This window comes from Meriones unguiculatus, chromosome 8, assembly GCF_030254825.1.
Source record: "Meriones unguiculatus strain TT.TT164.6M chromosome 8, Bangor_MerUng_6.1, whole genome shotgun sequence".
NCBI classification, from domain to species: Eukaryota; Metazoa; Chordata; class Mammalia; order Rodentia; family Muridae; genus Meriones; species Meriones unguiculatus.
Window position 1 is genome coordinate 69412560 of NC_083356.1, and position 21505 is coordinate 69434064.

The 21505-nt window shown below is 47.0% G+C and overlaps 1 protein-coding gene across 1 annotated transcript; it reads left to right on the forward strand.

Annotated features, from left to right (window-relative positions):
• The first annotated feature begins 2711 nt into the window (after positions 1 to 2711).
• On the forward strand, positions 2712 to 10643 carry LOC132655966 (histo-blood group ABO system transferase 1-like). The gene is made up of 7 exons (XM_060390519.1): positions 2712 to 2784; positions 3271 to 3340; positions 4667 to 4723; positions 5540 to 5587; positions 7021 to 7056; positions 7546 to 7680; positions 9637 to 10643. Exons 1-7 carry the CDS (start codon positions 2712 to 2714, stop codon positions 10322 to 10324), a joined length of 1107 nt encoding a protein of 368 aa, XP_060246502.1. The 3' UTR covers positions 10325 to 10643.
• Positions 10644 to 21505: the final 10862 nt, after the last annotated feature.

Here is a 21505-nt window from a genome sequence, read left to right on the forward strand (position 1 = left end):
TTTTAAAGTCTATACTTAGAAGACAACCAAAAGACATTTAAAGTTTTGAGCTTGTGACTATGATAATAGCAGTCAGTGTTTTGCCAGGACTAGCTTAACAGTTTATCAGAATTTCATCTGTTGTTAAAATTCTGAACTTTAGAAGTCTTAGTATAATGATACTATAGTGAGAAAGAAAGATATCTGAAATACTTTTTTTTTACATGCTGTTAAATCAGTTTTTCCGACTTTTACAATTTGCATTTACACACTTTAAATCATTTTCTTAGATACTGATAACTTACCTAAGCTTTTACTTCAGCAGACCTTTGTGTCTTGCATTTACACATCTTAAAACAGAGGGGGCTACAGCTGGGATACAAAGTGAATATATTGTAATAAATAAAAAATATAAAAAAACCAAAATATTTTCTTAGGCAAGGAGAATAGGTGGGGCTAGGAGCAGAGGAGGCTACAACAAGGAGATAAACTGAATTAAAAATAATTATAAAGCAAACAAAAAGAAAAGAAAACATTTCCTTAGACTCCCACGGTACTTCACATGCTTTTGTTTTGTGCTTTCATTTACCATGAGACACAGGTGGTTGATTACTGACAGCACTCCCTATAAAGCAAGTTCCTTTAAATAAGGGATTTATAAAAAGTTACACTGAAACCTGTTTGGTGAGTTTTTCTCTTTCAGAGTGAAGTCTAGCAGCAAGGTAAACTGTTCTGTCTCTCTCAGCTGGAGACCTAGAATCTCTAGAAAGAAGTGAGGCCTGTTTATACTTATGAAAGGAACTGACAAGCTAGCTGCAGCCTTGGGGAAGGAGCTGTTTGCTCCCTGCTGCCAAACTAAAAAAAGCTACAGTTAGCCTTCAACCTATCAGACATCTGAGAAGGATAAATTATAGCAGGAAGTATAATACAAAGGGACTATGTACCAATTAAAATGACAGAAACTTACTGTTATCTGGCTTACCCTAGCTTCCTCTGGGCTCAATGGTTTCCTTGAGGGATAGAAGTCACAGGTCTTTGGCTGCCTGAGAGGACAGCATTGGATTTTTAACTCCTACACAGGACAACATATTATGCCTTTGGCTGCAAGACACAGACCCAGGAAGTCTGAGAGATTGTCCTGTGGAACTTGGAAAAACTGGCCTGCTTTAATGGGGTAGATTAGAGGGGTCAACTCAGTGTCCACAGATTGGGCAGGGCCATGGTGGTGGGCCAGAAACTCACCTAGTGGTTAGGGTTGCCATAATTCAGATGGAGTTGTCTGTGCCCCATTTGTTTCTTTGGTGACCTTGGGGTAGCCACTAGCAGCTAGCATTTCTGTCCAGCACTAGAAGGTTTCTTTTTTCTTTCCATTACACATTTTAAATGCCACATCCAGCAGATCTCTGAACAGTTTGAAGATCGTTTGTTAAGTATACAGTATACTTATTTTAAACCGACTTTACTTGTTTTTAGTTATTTTAGGCTTAACCTTGAAAGCATAAGAAGCTAAATCAAGCTTGTCATTGTAAATGAGTTACATTTGTACTTAGCATGACTGAACATAGTTCTGAACACTGAAGAGTTTGATAATTTATGAGGAGACTGAGCATTAGCGGCATGTTTTAATTATCTCTAACAGCTTACAAGGTAGTGGCTTTTATAAGATTAGTATTTTACACCTTTACCCTCCTATGTTTGATTTTCACATGCTCATATGCCCCCCTAGAATCCCGACTTACACCCATACCCTTATAGGGTGAATCCTTTTTTATTCCAGGAGTAAGTCATTTATCATTCTGTGCTGGATGAACCCAGAGGATGGAGCCTCTTAGGGCCAAGATAGGGTGAAGAAAACAGATTTCTACCGTATGGAATCACTCAGAGCAGGGCATTCCAACACTCACTCCAGCACTCAGTGTTAGTGTTTGTTCAGCCATACTGTGTTTAGGCTCACTGACCTCTCAGTGTGAAGAGGTGAGTTGCTCTCTTTTGGCTGTGGGAGAGAGGTTTGGAGAGAGACAGCAGATGGGGTGAATAGAGTTGGGGTGGTACAACTGCCGTCTCTGCTCCTGTCACTGGGAATTATTTCTTGGGATGTCCTTTTCCTTCTAATGAATGTCCACACTTATTATGTAGTAAAACATACAGTGTGTAAAGTTTGATAATTTTGGTATCTGAGACAGATTCTCCAGTCAAGGTAAGGAGCAAACCAATTCCTTAATTCTTCCTGCCCTCAGGTCAGAGACTATTCATTAGCCTAGTTCTGGGACCCTCAGAGGACTGGGTCTTTTCAGTGGGTGTTCACACCCTTGAGACACCAGTTCAGGGCCTGGTCCACACCTGTACCTGAGACAAATGTCTTGAAGATTAAAATGTTTATGGTTTTTGAGGAACTTGACAAACTAGTGTCTGTTCTTAGGCTACCCACATTGTTTCATATCTGTTCGTCCCCAGTGAAGTTTGTTGAACACTGATGGTATCAGGAAGCCAGGTTCCAGGAAGTGTGCCTGTCACAGTGAGCAGGAATAGGAGGTAGGCCTGGAGACACGAGTCTCCATGTAAGTGAGAGGCCTGGTGTGTGGGAGTCTGGGAAGTAGTATGCCCTGAGAAGAGCCACTGCAGGGAGACCCAGGGCTAGAAGCTGGTGGGGTGTGCTGGAGGTAGAGAGGGCTCCCACCAGAAAAAGTAAACCTGGAGTTTAGATGCAGTGGTGGCTGGTGAGCTGGTTGGGCATGGCTGCTGTGTGGAATGGCTTCTTAGAAAGTGCTGGCTCCAGGAGAACTGACCAACCAGAGATTGTGGAAAGTGGGTGCATGCTTGTTTTTCGATTCTGCTCTTTGCTCAGAGCTTGACACATCAGCCCTGGGTTTCAATCCCAGCATGAAAGAAATTCACTAGAAAAGACCAGTTGCTGTCCCTGTGGAGATACGCGTACAGGGGCTGGGGGGAAGCTGGACCTAGCCTCCTGAGATGGAGTCAGCAGAGAGCCCAAGGTACTCATTTTGGTTATTTCAGTTTACCATGGGAGGGAGTGCTCAGTGACCTGAGGACATGGGCACCCAAGGAGACCCTGAGGGCCTAGGGAGCCACTGGAGTCATGAGCTGGAAGGGAACAACCTTCTCTCCCCTCTGAGTGCACAGTGGGGCTGGAGCTCCAGCCAGGATTGGGGCTGGCTGAGATGCAGTGGTGGCTGCAGGGCACAGGATGACCTCTGACTCTCAGGAGAGGCCTGGAGGGGCATCAGGCCTGAGAAGGACAGAGTAACTGGATCCTGTGCTGCTGTTTTTCAGGAAGACCAAATTGCTACTCGACTCACCTTGGAATCGTTCCCCTCCTAGTGCTTGTCTTAGTCTTCTTTAGGTAAGAATACAGGCTCATGAGCAACATTTGTGACCCTGATGGGGACCCTGAGCTGTGTATTAATGAGGGTGCTCTTTTCTCGGCACCCACAGTGGCATGTCCAGCTTTGGCTTGTCCACATAGTGAAGCCTCTGATTCCACAGAAGGGATCTGGGGCTGGATGCCCAGTCATTTGGCTCTAGCTGTGAGGGTGGGCTTGGGGAAGGAGAGGAAGTCAGGCCTGGAGCCTGGAGTTCAGCCCTTTCTCTGTGTGGATGGTCTGTGAACCCCCACAGAGCAGAGACACTGCCATGTCTAGTGGGGCTTCTGTAGACATACAGGAAATAGGTCCTGATGTGGCCTTGGCTTATAGGACCTGGCACAGAGTAGGGGCTGTCCACAGGTGCTGCAGGTGTCCAGAGGAGGGCCTTGTTTTCAGAGCCCTTCTTGGCCACAGAAAGAATCAGACTAACTTTGTAACCTATGTTTCTTTTAATTGCCTTATAACTTATATTTTCAAGTTTTCGGCCCATGTTAATTAAAGCCTCTTAGTGCTTCTCCAGAGAGCAGAGGAATGTAAGATTTCCTGACATTGGCCATCTGTGAGCAGAGATAAGTAAAAAAACAAGAAGAGATCTCTACTAAGTGGAGAGCAAATCGCCTGTGAGATAAACTTTGTTAGGAAACTGGGCCAAATGGCCCCAATCCTTCTCCTGAATAGCTCCTGACCTTTGACCCAAAGCCTGTAGCCCCTACTCCTCAGAACAGACACAGGATGAGTTAATCACTCTCCCACCTTTAACTGTGAGTATATCTCATATGGCAGGAAATTCCAAACTGATTTGAAGTTCAGATATTCCCCAGATATTCAGAACAGGGCTGACCAGACCTAAGGGTGCCCAGAACCAACCAATTATTTTGAAAGTTAAATACCTCATCCAATCCTGAATTGCCAAGACTGCAACCCCTGAAAATTCCTGCACTTTGTCCTTTAAAAACCTAAGGCCTTTGTCTCCCAGTGCCACTCCTTGCTGACCAGCAGGGGTGACCCCATTGTGCAATGGTTAAAATAAACTTCTTGCAATTTTGCATCGATGATTGGTCTCCTGAGTTCTCTTCATCCTCCTTGAGAAGTTAGGGTCCCCTAGGGTCCCCCCACCTTGGGCCTAACAGCCACCTTCTCTTCCAGTGGGGTGAGCATGCTTAGTCCTGTCATTTGGACCAGCATCTTTACTGGGACTTTCTGTGCTTACTGTGGTGGGTATGTCTGTAGTGCATTTGAAGAGGACAGAGAGAGTCTCATGTCTTTGTCCTGAGCAGCTGCCACTATGCCTGTCTTTCCTACAGCTATGGGTACCTGAGCCACAGAAGCCAGGAACTGAGAGACCCAGGAGCAGTGACTAGGTGAGTGGGCATTGAAGTGTGTGTGTGTGTGTGTGTGTGTGTCATATTGAGTGTGTGATGTGTGAACCCCTCCAGCAGCCTGCCACTCTGTTACTGAACATTGATTTGGGGCTCTGGCCCTGAAAGTTGTCTGTGCTTCCCACTAGATTACATGGCCTCTCACTCTCTTTTGGTTCTCACCATCTCCCTCTTGTGTCAGTTTTCCACTGCTTCAGAGCACTCTGCTGCATGCTCACTTATGCTGGGAGGGAGACACAACTTTGACGACTGCCAGAGTCACGGGGGGAGGGGGGTGTACAGACCCTGGTGGCTCTCTTATATTTCCAGTGGTTGAGTCCCTGGGCCTCCATGTGTGACTGGATTTCTCCTGAGCCAGGCTGGAAGGTTCTAGACCACTGACCTATTACATCTTACCTTGGGCACCCAGATGCTGGGGTTGAGGTCATCTAGCACCATTTCTGCCTTAGTTTGTCTCCTCTGGGACAGGAATAGACTCCACATCTTGGTAGGAGAATGTGTTGTGTGCTAGAACTCCTCTTCTGCTCAGGATCCACTCAGGAGTGGCTGGGGAGTGTGGAGCCGTGAACCTTGACTGTAGTCTCTGACCCTTGCGTCTATGGCATGGCAGTGTTTGACTTTGGTGCTGTAGGCATAATTCCATGGGGTGATTTCCATGGGGTGATCACCATGGTGTTGGTCTATAATAGTAATAGACTACTGTACCCTCAGGCACACTCTGCCCTTCCACCCAGCTCTGTGGGACTGAACCCTAAACCCTCCTGGTATAAACCTGTCTCTTGTGTTCTCTTTCTGCAGTGTGGCTGTTAGAGAGCTGGATGTCCGGGAAATTGTAACCCTGTCAAGGTATCTGGACTTCACATGGTGTTCTTCAGCTCTGGGCTGTGTGGTGTGGATGGAGGGCTGTGTGTGTGTGTGTGTGTGTGTGTGTGTGTGTCTGTGTGTAGCATGGGCCTTTGCTCTGTTCTTTCCTGAAGTGGAGCACACAACCCTACACTTTGTTTTGACTAAGTGCATGTCACCTGGCCTTTGAAGAGCCATGCTGGCATCTGGTACAGAGCTGAGTTTATGTGTGTGTACCACCATTCCCAGGACAACAAGCACAGCACAGGAGTTTACCATGCTCACAATTGCCACAGTTCAGTGTGGTAAGCACAGCCATGCTGTGGTGTAGCCATCTCCACCATCTATATCCAGAATATCCCATTATAGAAACTGTCCATTAAGCCCTGACTCATACTGGGGGACCTGTTACCCACCTTGCTTCTTCTGCAGTGTTCCTCTGAGGCAAAGAGGCCATAAAAGGCCCTCAGGTCCCCTGGAATGGGGGTTATAGACTGTTGTGTATCTCCACTTGGGTGCTGGGAACTGAATCCAGTTGTTCTGCAGGAGTAGCCATTGCTACTACTGCTGAACATCATTCCAGCCCACTGTCTGCTTTCCACATCCTCACAGGGCATGCCACGTACTAGCCGAAGCAGCTCTTGTCCCGTGCAGCTTGACATCCTTTGTGTGGACAGCCCACGGCTGCACACTGCTCCAGGCATTATGGTGGGAAGCACTTGACACTGATGTTAGGACTGGACTCTGACCAAGCAGGAAAGCCAAGATTCTATGTGCCACCAGCCAGGAGAGGACCAAGGCAGGATGCTGGCCCAGGAGGGATGGTTCTGAGACATGTTCAGTCTCATTCAGCTTGTGAATTAACACAGTTTTTAGATCTCCCAGCCTGAAGTATGGGGAGAGGTATCATGATGTCCTCACCCTTCCTTATGTCAAATAAGATTGTGATCTTCCTGTTAGTATTTTGGAACAAAACCTGCTTCTGGGTTACCTAGCAACTTATGATGTCATCATGTGTCATCTGCCAGGTGGCCACACCTTGAGGTTACCTTGCCCCTTAAAGGGACAACCCGACACGTGGTCGCTCTCTTACTCTTCTCTCTTAGTCTTCTCTCTCTCTCTCTCTCTCTCTCTCTCTCTCTCTCTCTCTCAGGAATCCTCCTCTTTTTCCCCACCATGTCCTGCTCTCCCTTCCCCCTTCCCTTCATATCCACCTAATAAATCTCTTTCATAGAAGATGGGTTGCCAGCTTCATCTTTAATTAATAGATCTAACACTTCCTGGTTAGGTTCAGCCTTTGATCCCAGGATCATGGGCAGGCAGGGTGGCTTGGTTGCCACTCCTCATGCAGGTCTGTCTATCTGGTGCATAGCTGTCAGTGACATGCATCCCAATGACCGTCCTGTCAACTTGAGTTCTGGTGTTTTCTTTTCCAGGATGACCTATCCCCACACAAAGGCGCTAATACCCAGGTGAGTAGATTAGGTCACCTCCTGGGCAGTGCAAGAGTCCTAAAGGCTTGAAAGGCACCAAACTATTGCCCTGGGGGAAGAGTGAGCAGCACCTGAGACTCCATGTCAGTCTCCAACACTGGGAAGAACTAAACTCAGAGAAACACAAAGACCTGAATAATTCTCATTGGCCTCAATTTACCTAACCTTTCACATTCTTAGGGCTGTCTGATTTCAGAACTGGAGCCCCAGAGCATCTTCTCTGTCTCCTTTCTCACTTGGGCTTCCACTCCTTGTCTCCTGTTCCTGTCACTATGGATTTGGGACATGGTGGTTGTGGTGGTAATAAACTCAATTGCTTTTATGGCTGGGGTGTAGTCAATGAGAGCTGCTTCTGATTGGCCCAGGCCCTCGTGATCATCCCTGAGGGAAGCTGCGGGTGTGGAATCTGAGAAGGGCTCCTTGCAGGACCTTTGGTCACATGTCGCCCCTGGCTCTCTCTCCATGCAGTAGGAAAGACGTTCTCGTCCTGACTCCTTGGCTGGCTCCCATCATCTGGGAGGGAACCTTCAATATCGACATACTGAATGAGCAGTTCAGGCTTCAGAATACCACGATTGGACTGACTGTGTTTGCCATCAAAAAGTAAGCAGTGGGGCTGGAGCGATGGCTAGTGGGTAAAGCACTTGCTTCCAGGCATGAAGATCTGAGTGTGATCGCTACCATCCATCTGGGCATGGTGGCATTTGACTGTAGTCAAATCAGGTAGAGGAGAGAAATGAGTGGATCCAGGCAGCTTGTTGGACAGGCTAGCAAAACAGTGAGCTTCAGAGTCAATGAAGAGCCCTGTCTGAAGAACTAAAAGGTGAATAACAGAAGAAGACACCCACAGCCAACTTCTGGCCTTCACACATGCACACAGGCACATAGATATGAACACATACAATCTGCACACATACACACACATGTGCACGCACAAGGGTCAAGGTGGAGGTGTAGGCATAACAAGCTCCATGGCTGTGTTTAGGATGCAGTGGGGGTGGGGCTTGTGGCACCTTCCTGAGCTCTGGTGGGCTCACAGGTGAATGAACCAGCTCTGCCTCCTCCCAAAGCCCCAGGCCAGCGTCCTTTGTGCTCTCAGTGAGGTGTCATTTGCAACCCTCAGCATACAGGTCAGGTGGGTCTCTCATTCCCAGGGCTGGCAGCAAGGAACAGGATGCCAGCAGAGCTGAGGCCACTGAGGTGTCCTCAGATTCAGGACAAGGTAGACAGCAGGGGTTGGGTGAAACACTCAACTTCTGACTTAATCTCAGGGTGAGCCCTGAGAATCTGCATCAGGCTGGCTTACCTCACAGACAAGAAATGGGGCCTGTGGGGGAATAAGAGACACCATTTGTGGTGTCTGCATTTGAGAAGGGCTTTGTACTTCCCTGCAGTGCTAGGTGAGGTCCAAGGACAGCTCTGAAGCCTTTGCACCAATCAGACTTGAGAGAGGTTTGGGGTTCAGCTGGAGGGCTCTTAGGTACCTTGAGAATGCCTGCCCCCCTCCCCCAGGGACAAAGGACTGCACAGTAACAAGACACAAACACTAGTTGTCTGGGTGCTGCTGGTACATGAGCAAGAGCCCTGCCAGGTAGGGTAGGTGCTTTGTGGGAAGAAGGCTCCTGAAGAAACTAGCTGGGAGCCCCATGGTCACCTTTGCACAGCCACTTGCCTGTTTCTGACATTGAAGAGGGTTGGGCTTGGCAAACTTCCCAGGTGATAGGGAGACCTGTTACCATGGTGGGGCACGAGGCCCTGGGGGTCATCAAGGGAGGAACAGCCCTTGAAGCAGGTGAAAACTTCTTGGCCTGGAAGATGACACAGAACCTGGGTTATAAGCCTTTTCGACTTGGACCTGAGGGTTTTGGTCTACGCTTATGCTTCTTCCTAAGGAGTCTGTCCCCTGTTCTCTGCCTACCCTTTGAGACTGGTTCTTGCTCTTGTGGAGTTCACAGGAGATGACCCTTAGGGACCTAAGAGAGTTACTGAGTCCCCTGTCCACAGGCCCCTTCTAGCCTCTGAGGAGGAAGGTCTAGGATACAGAGACCCTTTGCTTTCCTGAGACAGCCCTGGAGAGTGTCCAAAGTGGGCACACAGATACCAGGCCCTTGAGGAGCCACCTAGTTCCCCCGGGGTTGAGAAAGTGTGGCCTTAGGAGCCCAGGCGCTATTCAGGCCACTGCAAGGGCTCAAGGTGTGGAGTGTCTTGGGATGGAGCTGTCATTAGCAAAGGGAGGATGACAGACCCATGGGCAAGTGGCCTGCTGAGGAGTCGCCAAGACAAGAGAGACCTTCGGGGGATCTGCCTGGAACTCCAGGTCTGGAGTCAGCCTGCTCCCTGGCTGAAAGCATCCAGGATTCTACCTCAATGTTCCTTGCTAAGATGGGGTGCTGATGTTGCATCCTTCTGCTGCAAAGGAGGGTGAAGTGAGGTACAGACTGTGGACTGGTCAGGAGAACTGTAAAGTTGGGGGATCAAGCCTCCAGGTAGCCATGGTTTCTGCAGCCTGGGCCTCTGTCTTGGTAAGTTTTGTTCATACCTCTTTGTCCTCCCTCCCAGGTATGTGGTATTCCTGAAGCTGTTCCTGGAGACGGCAGAGCAGCACTTCATGGTGGGACACAAGGTCACCTACTATGTCTTCACTGACCGGCCAGGTGATGTTCCACAGGTGCACCTGGGGACAGGACGGCATCTGGTTGTGCTAACTGTGCGCAATTACAGCCGCTGGCAGGACGTGTCCATGCATCGGATGGAGATGATCAGCCACTTCTCAGAGCGGCGCTTTCTGCATGAGGTGGATTACCTGGTCTGTGCAGATGTGGACATGAAGTTCCGTGACCACGTGGGCGTGGAGATTCTCTCAGCACTCTTCGGCACCCTGCATCTTGGCTTCTACAATAGCAGCCGGCAGGCTTTTACCTATGAGCGCCGGCCAAAGTCCCAGGCCTACATCCCCTGGGATGAGGGAGACTTTTACTACATGGGGGCCTTTTTTGGGGGGTCAGTGGTGGAGGTGCACCATCTCACCAAGGCCTGTCATGAGGCTATGGTGGAGGACAAGGCCAATGGCATTGAGGCTGTGTGGCATGATGAGAGCCATTTGAATAAGTACCTGCTTTACCATAAGCCTACAAAAGTGCTGTCCCCAGAGTACATGTGGGACCAGCAGATGTTGGGCTGGCCATCCATCATGAAGAAGCTGAGATATGTAGCTGTGCCCAAGAACCATCAGGCAATCAGGAACTGATAGCTGAGTTCCTATTGGAGAGGCCAGGCCTATAGCCAGGGCACGTGAGGCTGGGTTGGAACTGGAAGGATTTGAGAGACATTGCTAAGTGTCACCCTCCACCCCACCCCAGAGTCCAGCAGGCCCAGTGCCACTTGGCTAACCACACACTTGCATCTGTCCCTGGAGTATCAACCACCTTCAGCTCCCCCTGTGTGCCTAAGCTCCTTGTATTCAGTGATATGGTAGACACAGACTTCAGAACGTGGGCAAAACTCTGTCACCCAGTTACCTGAGGGCCTGTGCATCCTCACTCAGTCCTGTCCCTCCTCTGTTGGGAGCTTTGACAGAGGGCCAGGGCCCTCAGGTAGGCAGGAGGGCAGGGAGTCAGCCTGTGGGCCACAGAGGTGCCTAGCTCCTGTTCAGCCCACTCAGGGCAGGTCAGTTCCCTGTGTCCATCAATGCTGCTCATTTTTTGTTTATTTGGGAATAGCTAGTGATCCATTCCTGACAATAAATGTATTTCTAGATGACATGGAATACTTTTTAATTTACTTTTTTTCCCTTGTTTTGAGGTATTTGACAGTGAAATCAGAGGCTCATCGATGCCCTCGCATACCCTTGCATGCTGCCATGGTGGTACATTTTTGTCACACCCTATTTTAGAGACACATAGTGACTGAACTTGCTGAGTGTAGCGTAACCTTGTTATTTTTGTACTCTAGTTTTCATTTAAATTTTTTTGTATTTTCCCTTATTTATTTATTTTTATTAATTAAAGTTTATTCACTTTGTATCCCCCCTGCAGCTCCCTCCCGCCTCTCCTTCCAATCCCACCCTCCCTCCTCCTTCTCCACCCATGTCCCTCCCCAAGTCCACAAATAGGGGAGGTCCTCCTCCCCTTCCTTCTGATCCTAGTCTATCAGGTCTCATCAGGACTGGCTGCATTGTCTTCCTCTGTGTCCTGGTAAAATCTGCTTCCCCCTCAGGGGGAGGTGATTAAAGAGCAGGCCAATCAGTTCATGTCAGAGACAGTCCTTGTTCCCATTACTGTGGAACCCACTTACACACTGAGCTGCCATGGGCTACATCTGTGCAGGGATTCTAGGTTATCTCCACGAATAGTCCTTGGTTCGAGTATTAGTCTCAGAAAAGAGCCCTGTGCCCAGATTTTTTGGTTCTGTTGCTCTCCTTGTGGAGCTCCTGTCCTCTTCAGGTCTTACTATCTCCCCCTTCTTTCATAAGATTCCCTGAACTCTGCCCAAAGTTGGCTATAAGTCTCAGCATCTGCTCTGATACCCTGCAGGGTAGAGCCTTTCAGAGGCCCTCTGTGGTAGGCTCCTGTCCTGTTCCCTGTTTTCCCCTTCTTCTGATATTCCATCATCTTTGCCTTTCTGAATGGGGATTGAACATCTTAGTCAGAGTTCTCATGAAACTGAAAAGATTCTGTAAAGCAAAGGAGACTTTCATCAAAACCAAAAGACTGCCTACAGATTGGGAAAGGATCTTCACCAACCCTATATCTGACAGAGGGCCAATATCCAGAATATATAAAGAACTCAAGAAACAGCAACAAATCAGTTAATCCAATTAAAAAATGGGATACAGAGCTAAATAGAGAATACTCAATAGAGGAATATTGACTGGGAAAGAAACCCTTAAAGAAATGCTCAATATCCTTAGTCATCAGGGAAATGAAAATCAAAACAATCCTGAGATTTCACCTTACACCCATCAAAATGGCTAAGATCAAAAACTCAAGTAACAACACATACTGAAGAGGATATGGAGAAAGGGAACCCTCCTCCATTGCTTGTGGGAATGTAAATTTGTACAACCACTCTGGAAATCAATCTGGTGCTTTCTCCAACAATTAGGAATAGTGCTTCCTTAAGGTCCAGCTATACCACTCCTAGGCATATATCCAAAAGAGGCTCAAGTATACAACAAGTACATTTGCTCAATCATGTTTGTAGCAGCTTTATTTGTAATAGCCAGAAGCTGGAAACAGATGCCCATCAGCTGAGGAATGGATACAGAAATTGTGGTACCTCTCTATAATGGAATATTACTCAGCAATAAAAAACAAGGAAATCATGAAATTTGCAGGGAAATGGTGGGAACTGCCAAAGATCATCCTGAGTGAGGTATCCCAGAAGGAGAAAGACACACAGGGTATATACTCACTCATAAGTGGATATTAGATATATAATATAGGATAAACATACTAAAATCTGTATACCTAAAAATTTCAATATCAAATTTATAAAATTTAAATACCCTTTTCTCCTGTGTAGTGTTGGGGTCTGACTCGGTTCCCATCCTCAAATTTTACTGTTTTAAAGGTGTTGTTGCTTGTTTTATTTTTATTGATACAATATCTATAGCACTCTGGCTGGTTTCAGCCTAACTTTGTGGCCAGGCTGGCCTTGAATTCATGGTTCTCTTGCCTCATCCTCCTGGAATGATAAGCAAGCCAACACACCTAGCAATGATATTCTTAATTTTGTTAAAATCCAACATATCTTGTTCCAAAATGGTTTCTGGGGTCCTGAAGACTTTATACCCTTGGCTGTTTTTTCATTTCTTACATTGTTATAATTTGTTTTCCTGTGACAGGATCCCTATGTCTTTTTCGATGTCCTGGAATTTGCTACTAGACCAGGATGGGCTGGAACTCAAAGACATCCATGCCCCTCTGCCTGTTACCACACCGGGCCGGCATTTTTTCCCTCAATCATAGGTGGGCAACCTACCAGTTACGAATATTCCATTAGCCTCCCACATATTGACTCCCATGTTTGTGCTGTCTGACATGCCCTGAACACTCCTGAGACTTGACTTCCTATAACACCCTTTCGTTTCTCAGCAATTGTGAACTAGTCAATAGCATGAGTGTTGAGTTCCAGCTCCCACCAACGCACCTTAGGGATAAGGCACAGTCACACCCTTGTTACCTCAAACACAAGCAAATTCTGGCCTTGTGTGCTTGTGCATCCTGTCTGAGTGGTGGAACACTCTTTTGCAAAATGAATTGCCTTGGTATGTTGATTTTTACTCTTTGTCCAAATACTGTCCAACGATGTGCAAGGTACAGCACAGTGTCTTACTTTCTCTTCTGTGCTCAGTAAATTTCCTGAACCCTGGAAATTTTCTGAAGGTTCTTCAAAATGATCAGATCCAGGGTGTAGACAGAGACACTCCTTAATGCCAAGAGTGTCATTTCACCTCAGAGATTATGGTAATCAAGAAAAAATGTGTGTGTGTGTGGGGGGAATTAGTGGGAGGAGAGGAGAGTTCAGACAAGCCAAAAATCAAGGAAGCCAACCTTAAAGCTTCTGAGGAAGGGGAAAAGGTGGGGTGAAGGGGGCTGTCACACACTGTGGGGAAGTGAGAAAGGCATCTAGAGGACATGGGCGAGGGGTGAAGGAAGGTAACCTTAGGAGTCCCTCCTTGGGGTTAAGGGAGATTTGCTCACTGATGTCTGAAGTCTCTAACTTTCTAGGTGTCTGCCATTCTTCTGACTCTGGAAACCTAAGGACCAGCTATTTCTACCCCATAAAACCCCAGCAAGCCCAAGGGAGCAGATTGAAGGAGAAGTTGGGGAAGAGAGAGTATGCGCTATGGGAGAGCAGGCAGTGTCTCAGGTGCCTGTCACAGCCTCACCCACAAACTCCTGGTGCCCTGCCTCTTAGTTTCTATCAGACCACAGGGAAACATGGTCTGCTTAGCTCTAGCTCAGGGCTAAGTCTACATGTGTAAAACATTCTGATGCTTTGAGCATGCTTTTCTGGCCATGCCTGGCAGCAATGTTCACACAAGAACAACCCCGGACAATGTTTTCTCTAATTAGAAACGAATCCTGCCTTACTCATGGGAGAGACCTGTGGTCAGCCCGGGCAGGAGATCAGAGCCTGGTGCCTAACCTTGCTCCTAGTCTGCAAGGTTCCTGGAGGCTTTTGAGTCAAATAATGGGCCCACTCTTTCAGTTTCCATAGCCAGTGACATCAGCCAGGATATTTACTCAGCTCAGCCCTGAAGGTCTTGTTGCTTGAATGTTCTCTGGTTTCCTGATGGAGGTTTCTATGCTTTTTTTTTTTTTTTTTAAAGTGCTACCCTGTGTCCAACTGGGATGGTTCATGGTCACAAATGACATTGGATTTGTGTCTCTATCTGGAACGTTCTTTCCTTACATCATTTCTCATGGGGTTGTTTTGGGTTTTCATAGAAGGAAGGTGGGACTTTCAGGGCAATTTACTGTTGTTGGGGTGATGGGGTCTCTGGAAGAGGACAGTGGGATGGACAGAGGATCTTTGGCAGGTTTCTGCTGCTGCTGTCCTTGTGAGGACTGGGTGTGTGCTCAGCCTCTGCTCTTTTTTGGTAAGTCTAGGCAGAATTGTCATGGGTGGCCACTCTTGCTGTCCTGTGGTGGAGCTTGTCTCTCTTTGCTAAGTCTTTTTGGTTACCTTTCTTCATTGATTATGGGACCTGCTGAGTCCAGGATGTTGTTCTGGGCTCTGCTCTGTTTATATCCAAAGGCTGAATCCATCCCACCCTGTGCTGCAGGCAAGATGCAGAGCTCTGGTCCTACCTTCAGGATGCCTGCATCCATCATCTTGATTCCTGATGATCCCTGGGCCTGTTAGGTTTCTGCCCTAGCCCCTTTCCATGGTCCCCTTTCCATGGTTTGGGATGAGACACCTTCATGCTCCAGCATTCCATGTTGATGTTCCCATGCGTCCACCTGCAACACAGTTCACCAATCCTCCAGCTTGGCACACCTCAGCTCAACTTCAACCAACCTGTTCTAAGCCAGTGTCATGTGTGCCTGCATGGTGGACTGTGGCTTCCCTGCTGTGCTGTGTCTGCCCTTGCTCCTGCATGCCATTCTTTCCCCTCTGCCCATGGTTGTTCCTTGAGTTGCTCCTCTTTCACGGCCTTGGAGGAGCCCTACAGCTTTCTAGGGACTTCTCTGTGTTCTTTTCAACACTGCTTGGTCTTCACTCCCCACTCATGGTTTGGATATTTGGGGCTGGAAGCTGAGAGTTTGGGAGTCTTTATGGGAACAGGTGAAGTAAGGTAGAGACCTGAGTATTAAGATGGAAAACACTGAATGATCCTTTCTGTTAAAAGCCCCTCAGGTGCCTTCCTTTATCCTTTTTCTCCAAACATCATACAAGCTCCATTTTGAGAAGAACTAAAATGTCTTCAAACGGTGCCTTCAGCGTCCCAGGGTCCCAGTTACTCTATTCCCCTGTTTCTGAAACCTCTTCCGGCTTTTTGTGCTCCCGACCTTCTTCCCTCAATCTTTGATCATAGGTCCACACTGGAGAGTCTCGCCCCAGCGACATCCATAAAATGGCAGCTTCACCCCACACACCGCTGCCTCACTTTCTAAACATCACAGAAAAATGCTTAGAATGATCTCAAGCTGGATCTAGGACCACACACCTGTAATCACAGCACCTTGAAGGTGGGAGTCAGGAGGGTCAGCAGTTGAAGGTCACCCTCAGCTTCTTATTGAGCTTAAGGCCAGGCTCAGCTACATGTGACTGAACCACAAAATATATATTAAAAAACAGTAGAAGTAAAAAAAAAAAAAAAAAAAAAAAAAGCAAATGACAGAGTCTCAGGAAGTTGAATTCGTGCTATGGAAAAGACTATCACCCACACCCCAGCTTCCCTCATTCTTCACCCCTCCCTGACTGTACTAGGATGGGAGAACCAGGAAGCTGTGCTTGTGCCTGAGAACCAGCAGTGCAGACATAATGACTTCTCATGGTTGAACTGAGCCCCAGCAGCCATCTGCTCCATCTCTAGCTGTGTCCGTTTCTGGCCACACCCAGTTGCTCTGGTTGTTGACCCACAGCCTATGTGTGCATGTGGCAGTGTGTCTAATCTGCCAGTTCCCTCACTGAAGGCCCAGTTTGAGATAATTGCAGCCATGAGAACTTGTGTGAGATTTCCTTGCAAATTTACTGCTTAGTTCATACCTTGGAGTGAGATGTTTGGATTGGGGAGAGGGCTGTTAAGAGTGTGATCCATTTGGCAAATACTGCCTAGTGTCTCCATCACCAGCTGCAGGATTTTCCACTCTCTCAAAAATCAAGGTTTCAGTTGCTCCCCTTTCTGCCAGAATTGATGATGTAGGTGTTCAGGGTTCTGTCCTTTTAACACAAGCATGCCCTATTGCTTGATTTATTGGTGTGTGTGTGTGTTTGTGTGTGTGTGTGTGTGTGTGTATGTTATGGGGGAGGAAAAGAGGAAGAGAGAGAGAGAGAGAGAGAGAGAGAGAGAGAGAGAGAGAGAGAGAGTTAGTTAATGTACCGTGGCAGACATGTAGAGGTCAGAGGATAACTTTTGGGAATCGGTTCTCTTGCTGTTCAGCTTAGTGGTAAGCACCTGTGCCCACTGAACCCTCTTGCTGGCCTGTGTTTTAATTTGCAATCCTCTGATAACATTTAATGTAAAATACCTTTCCATGTTTATTTTTACCTGTATGTTTTCTCATGAGATCCCTCTACAATTTTAGCCCATTTTCCTGTTGGGTTGTTTGTATTCTTATTGCTGAGTGAGGAGAGCTCCTCTTTGTGCGTTTCATGTCTTAACTTTTTGTATGAGAGATGTGCTTTGCCAATGTTCTCCTCTCATTGGTATCTTGTCTTTTAATTCTCTCTCCTTTAATTCTCTTTAAAGCATCTTTTTTTCCTGTTTTTCTTTTTGAGGAAGACTGTTGTGTGTCACAAGCTGGATCTGAACTGGCTATGTAGCCAAGGATGGCCTTGAATTTCTGATCTTCCTGCTTCCACTCTTCTGGTGTTGATGTTGTACTCGTGTGCCTCCACAGCTGGCCAGTGTAATGCTGGGGACTGGGCCCTGAGCTTCCTGAATGCTGGGAGAGCGTTGTAACAGCTGAGCTATATCATCACCTGAAGACCGCATCCTTTCCAGGGCAGGAGTTTTTCATTTCAATCGTGTCATTGTATCAGTTGGCTCTTATGGCTTGTGCTTTTGATGTGAGACTGCCTGGACTTTCTTCCAGGAATTGTCTAGGTATTGTATGATTTTTTTCACTCCATAGTTAAGTTTAAGACCTGTTTTCAGTTTTGTTTTGTTTTGTTTTGTTTTTTTTGGGGGGGTGACAGAGTCTCATATCTAGGCTGATGTTGAACTTACCATGTAGCCAAGGATATGTTTGAACTCCTGATCCTTCACCCTCCACTCATTAAGTACTGGGATAAAGTTTACCAAATCACACTCATCTAAAGAGCATTTTTATGAGACAGGCATGTGTGCTTTTTTTTCCTCACGTGGGTGCCCAATTATTTCAGCATAAATTCTGGAAAAGACTGTCTTTTTCCATTGGGTTAATTTACTCTTGTAAACAAACAAATTGGCTGCACATCTGTGGTTCTGCATTTTCTGTTCCCTATCGTGTTCCACTATGCTCTGTGTCTCCCTCTGCCCATACCACATACTCTCAATCACTGACTGTATAGTGCCGTAAAATCATGAAGACTTTCCAAGTGTGTAGAAAACTCATGTTCAGGTGCAGGAGTTGGAAACACTAAAAGTCTGGCCCTCTTTTCAAGTCACAGTAAAAACAAAAACTCTGTGAAGCAACATTTTTATCTGTGCCCTGTGTATTCAGTGAGGCAAATAGATTCCTGGAAGAGCTCCTTGGGTCATTGTGTATTCCAGCTTCCTACCCACACTAACATTATCTCTACCATCTCAGAACTGTGTGACCAGCATCCCAACTGGGCACTTTCCTCCATTCCATGATGCTGGCAAGATGCAGTTTGCCTCAGCATCTGCTGGCTGAGATAAAAAAAAAAAAAAAAAAAAAAAAAACCACACCTGTGTTAACCTGCCCTTCAGGATTGGTAAACTTAGGATCTTCTGAAGTGTCAGGTAATTAGGAGGAAATACATGAGGAAAATGGCAGTGGAAAAACTGAGGTTAAGGGAGAATGACACTCAGGCAAGCAGACCTGTGTCAACCAGAGTTGAGAAAGAGGTCATTTCAGCAGCAACAGTAGGACCTAGACAGAGCTGTAGTGGCTTTGATGAAAGCCATTATGCTGGCTGTGGAGGGAGAAGCCCTTACCAGTGGAATACCCAACAGACACTTCCCTAATGGCATGCCTAAGAGTCCTCAGGTGTGGCCCATGCAGGGTGACTAGAAATCCCATGCTTAATTACTGATTTATAGTCTTTATAAATGTGACAAATGGTTGGGCATGGGTAAATGTGGGAGCCATGTTCAATATATTCTTGTGCTGCCCAGAAATGTCAGCCACAGAGATGGAGATACTGTGGCTACAGGTAGAAACAATGAAGTTGGCTTCCTTAAATATTCCCTGTGCCTTTTAGTCCTGGGGCTGAGCCTAATTTTCTCAGTCAAGGACCTTTTAATAGCCAGGTATGGCTGATGGAAATCAGGTGGCTAGAACTGCATGCAGTGGTGTTCAGGACTCTTTGATCCCAAGCAAATGGGCTTCTGGTAGCAAGCTACCCTATACCCTTTTGTCATTAGGCATGGCCAAGTAATATGACCTGGCTTCACTGAATTTATCAAGGAAATGGAGATACACAGAGGCCCCATGGGAACAACCCCAGGATAAAGAAGCAGAATGAGTGGGAATTACAGAGAACTATTAAGGGGTGCTCATATCCATCTATCCATGCTGCTGTAGCCACACTGACCTCCTGAGGAAGTGACTGAGATGGCTGGGGGATCATTCCATGCTGCATCAGCCCTTGCTAACACATTACTCTAATATCCACTTAGTTGCTGACTCAGGGTTGGAATGGATTGCAGTGGACTTTCAGAGTAATGTTCAGAGGTTATCCGCACAGCCCCACTACTTGTCATGATCATGGATGGCGGCCCAGGTCCTTGCTCTCTAACGCTGCTCACCCTCTGTGAAAAGTGTTCACCGTGTAGATGACATCATGCTAACCTGGTTTGTTTATCAGACTTGCAAACTCACCTGAGAGATATGCCATCATCCCTGGAGGTGCAAAGGAGGGAAACTGTATCCTTGAAAAGGAGAGGAAACAGAATGGCAGCTGATGGCTGAGCCGCACAGTGTTCAACTCTTCTTACAGGAGAGTGGCTGAGTGCCGCACAAGGCCTTAGCCGCGAAAGGCTTCGTTCCCAGAGTCCTTGGGACCTGTCAGGTTGACCTTGGATTCTGGGGATTCTCCTAGTAAATTTCTGCTTTAGAGATCTGCAGAGACTGAGTTTACAGAATGACCAACAGGGAGAGCAAGACACCAAGAGAAGGTTACTCAGAACCTGCACAGACACAGTGAAATCCCACTGTGCGCTTACAAGTATGACTTTCCTACTCTATGCATTTCACAACGCTCCAAAGTCCCATCATTTGGCTTCCATGTGTAGAGCCTGGCCATGCATAAGGCTGCCTGAATCTCATACACACAGTGCCTGTCTGCGTGCCATTTCAGCTGTGTGGCTCCACCTGGTGGTTTCTCACCGATTAGCTTCCTCTCATGTGATCTGCAGCTGTCTGTGGCATACCTGTGTGATTCCTCAGCTCTGCAGCTCCTGTCTGTTCACATGACTCCTATATACTTCATGTCTGTGGGGCGCTGACTTTCTCCCACTGTGCAAGCTGTGATGTGAAGCCCCTGAGACCCCAGCATCACTGCTACTACTTCAGCCTTCACTAGCCTGATCTGTTTTCTGGTCACAAATGACCCTGGCTTCAAGCTGCCCAGGGCACCATCATTGAAGAATCTTTCCTATAGGACAGGAAATGAGCCCCCTTTTTGGCCCATCATACTGCTCCTCCTCCACACATTTCTTTTTTTTTTAATTTTTATTTTATTTTACTCCCCACATTTCTGTAAAGGACTTCAGCACTCCCTGTGTCTCTGTATGCCTAGGGGCAGGTAACCCCAGATCCTTTGAGGATCTGCTGAGAGGAGGATGAGTGGAGAAATGGGCAGGAAGAGTAGGAAGACAGACGAGGATTACTCCTGGTTCTCTTGGTGGTGCTCCTAGATAAAATATAGGTGGTTCTAGATATTAGGGGTCAGAATTGGCCTTGGGCAGTACACAGGACTAAAGACATGCTTGGGAGGATGGATTACATTGCCCTGCTGTAGTTGATAAGACATCTAACCCACACTGGGGACAGAGGCAGGAGCCCTTGACTGTGGCCGTGTTATTGGACAAAGCTCTTGAAGAGTGTCAGGCGAGTCATCATGCTGCACAGCTCAGTGTTAGGGTGCTCCTTCTTCAAAGCTGTGGATGAGAGGTTCCATCTGGGCTGACTGACAAGCTCACATGTCTGCTGTTTCTGATACAGTCTGATACGTTTCAGTATCATTGTTGATTGTCACAAAGAAATCTCTCATCAGATTGTGGCTCCAGCTGTGCTGGCAGAGGGAGGTTAACGTGTGCAAACAAGATGTGGAGTCAATCTTTCTTGAAATTTTTCTCAAAATGGAGTAATTCAGGTCAAGGCAGTGACTGTGAAATAGATTAACTCAAGGCTAGACTCACCCTGAAAGCTGATATTGCCTGCAACATGGAGGAGCTTGGAGCAGCCCTGCCTGGTGTCCTCATCAGGCTGCAGCCTGAATGCTGAGCTGTCTTGAAATCTCCACTGAACAAGTGAGCCCATAACTGTTCAATTCAGCCTCACTCATACTGCCAGGACATCAGCAGAATGTAGCTAGATTTTTACCATGGTGTGACATGAGTGGCTTCTAGCTCTGGTCCAGATAGCAGCCTCACTCCCATCCTAAACCTCAGAAGCTCAGGGTCTCCTGCCTGCAGCTTCTAACCTTCTGAATTCTCTTGCATGATGCACTGAGCTGTGTGAATGGTGTTGCAGGATCTCTGTAGTGCACAGGCCCAATCTTCCCAATTTCCTCTGCACTCCACTTTCTAAGGTCTAGGATCCACATGCTCAGGCTTATCAGGGCAAAGATTGAATTTCTTAGTAACAATTTCTCATGTCAGATCTCGAAACAGTGACAAAAGACACAACAGACACACCTGAAGGGAGGAGGAGTTTATCTGGCTCATGGTTCGACAGCAATCATGATGTTGGGAATGCAGAGTGCCTGAAACAGCACTACTTTCAATCAATACTGATGGATATGGTAAACAAGATATTCCATGACAAACTAAATTTAAACAATATCTTTTCTCAAATCCAGCCCT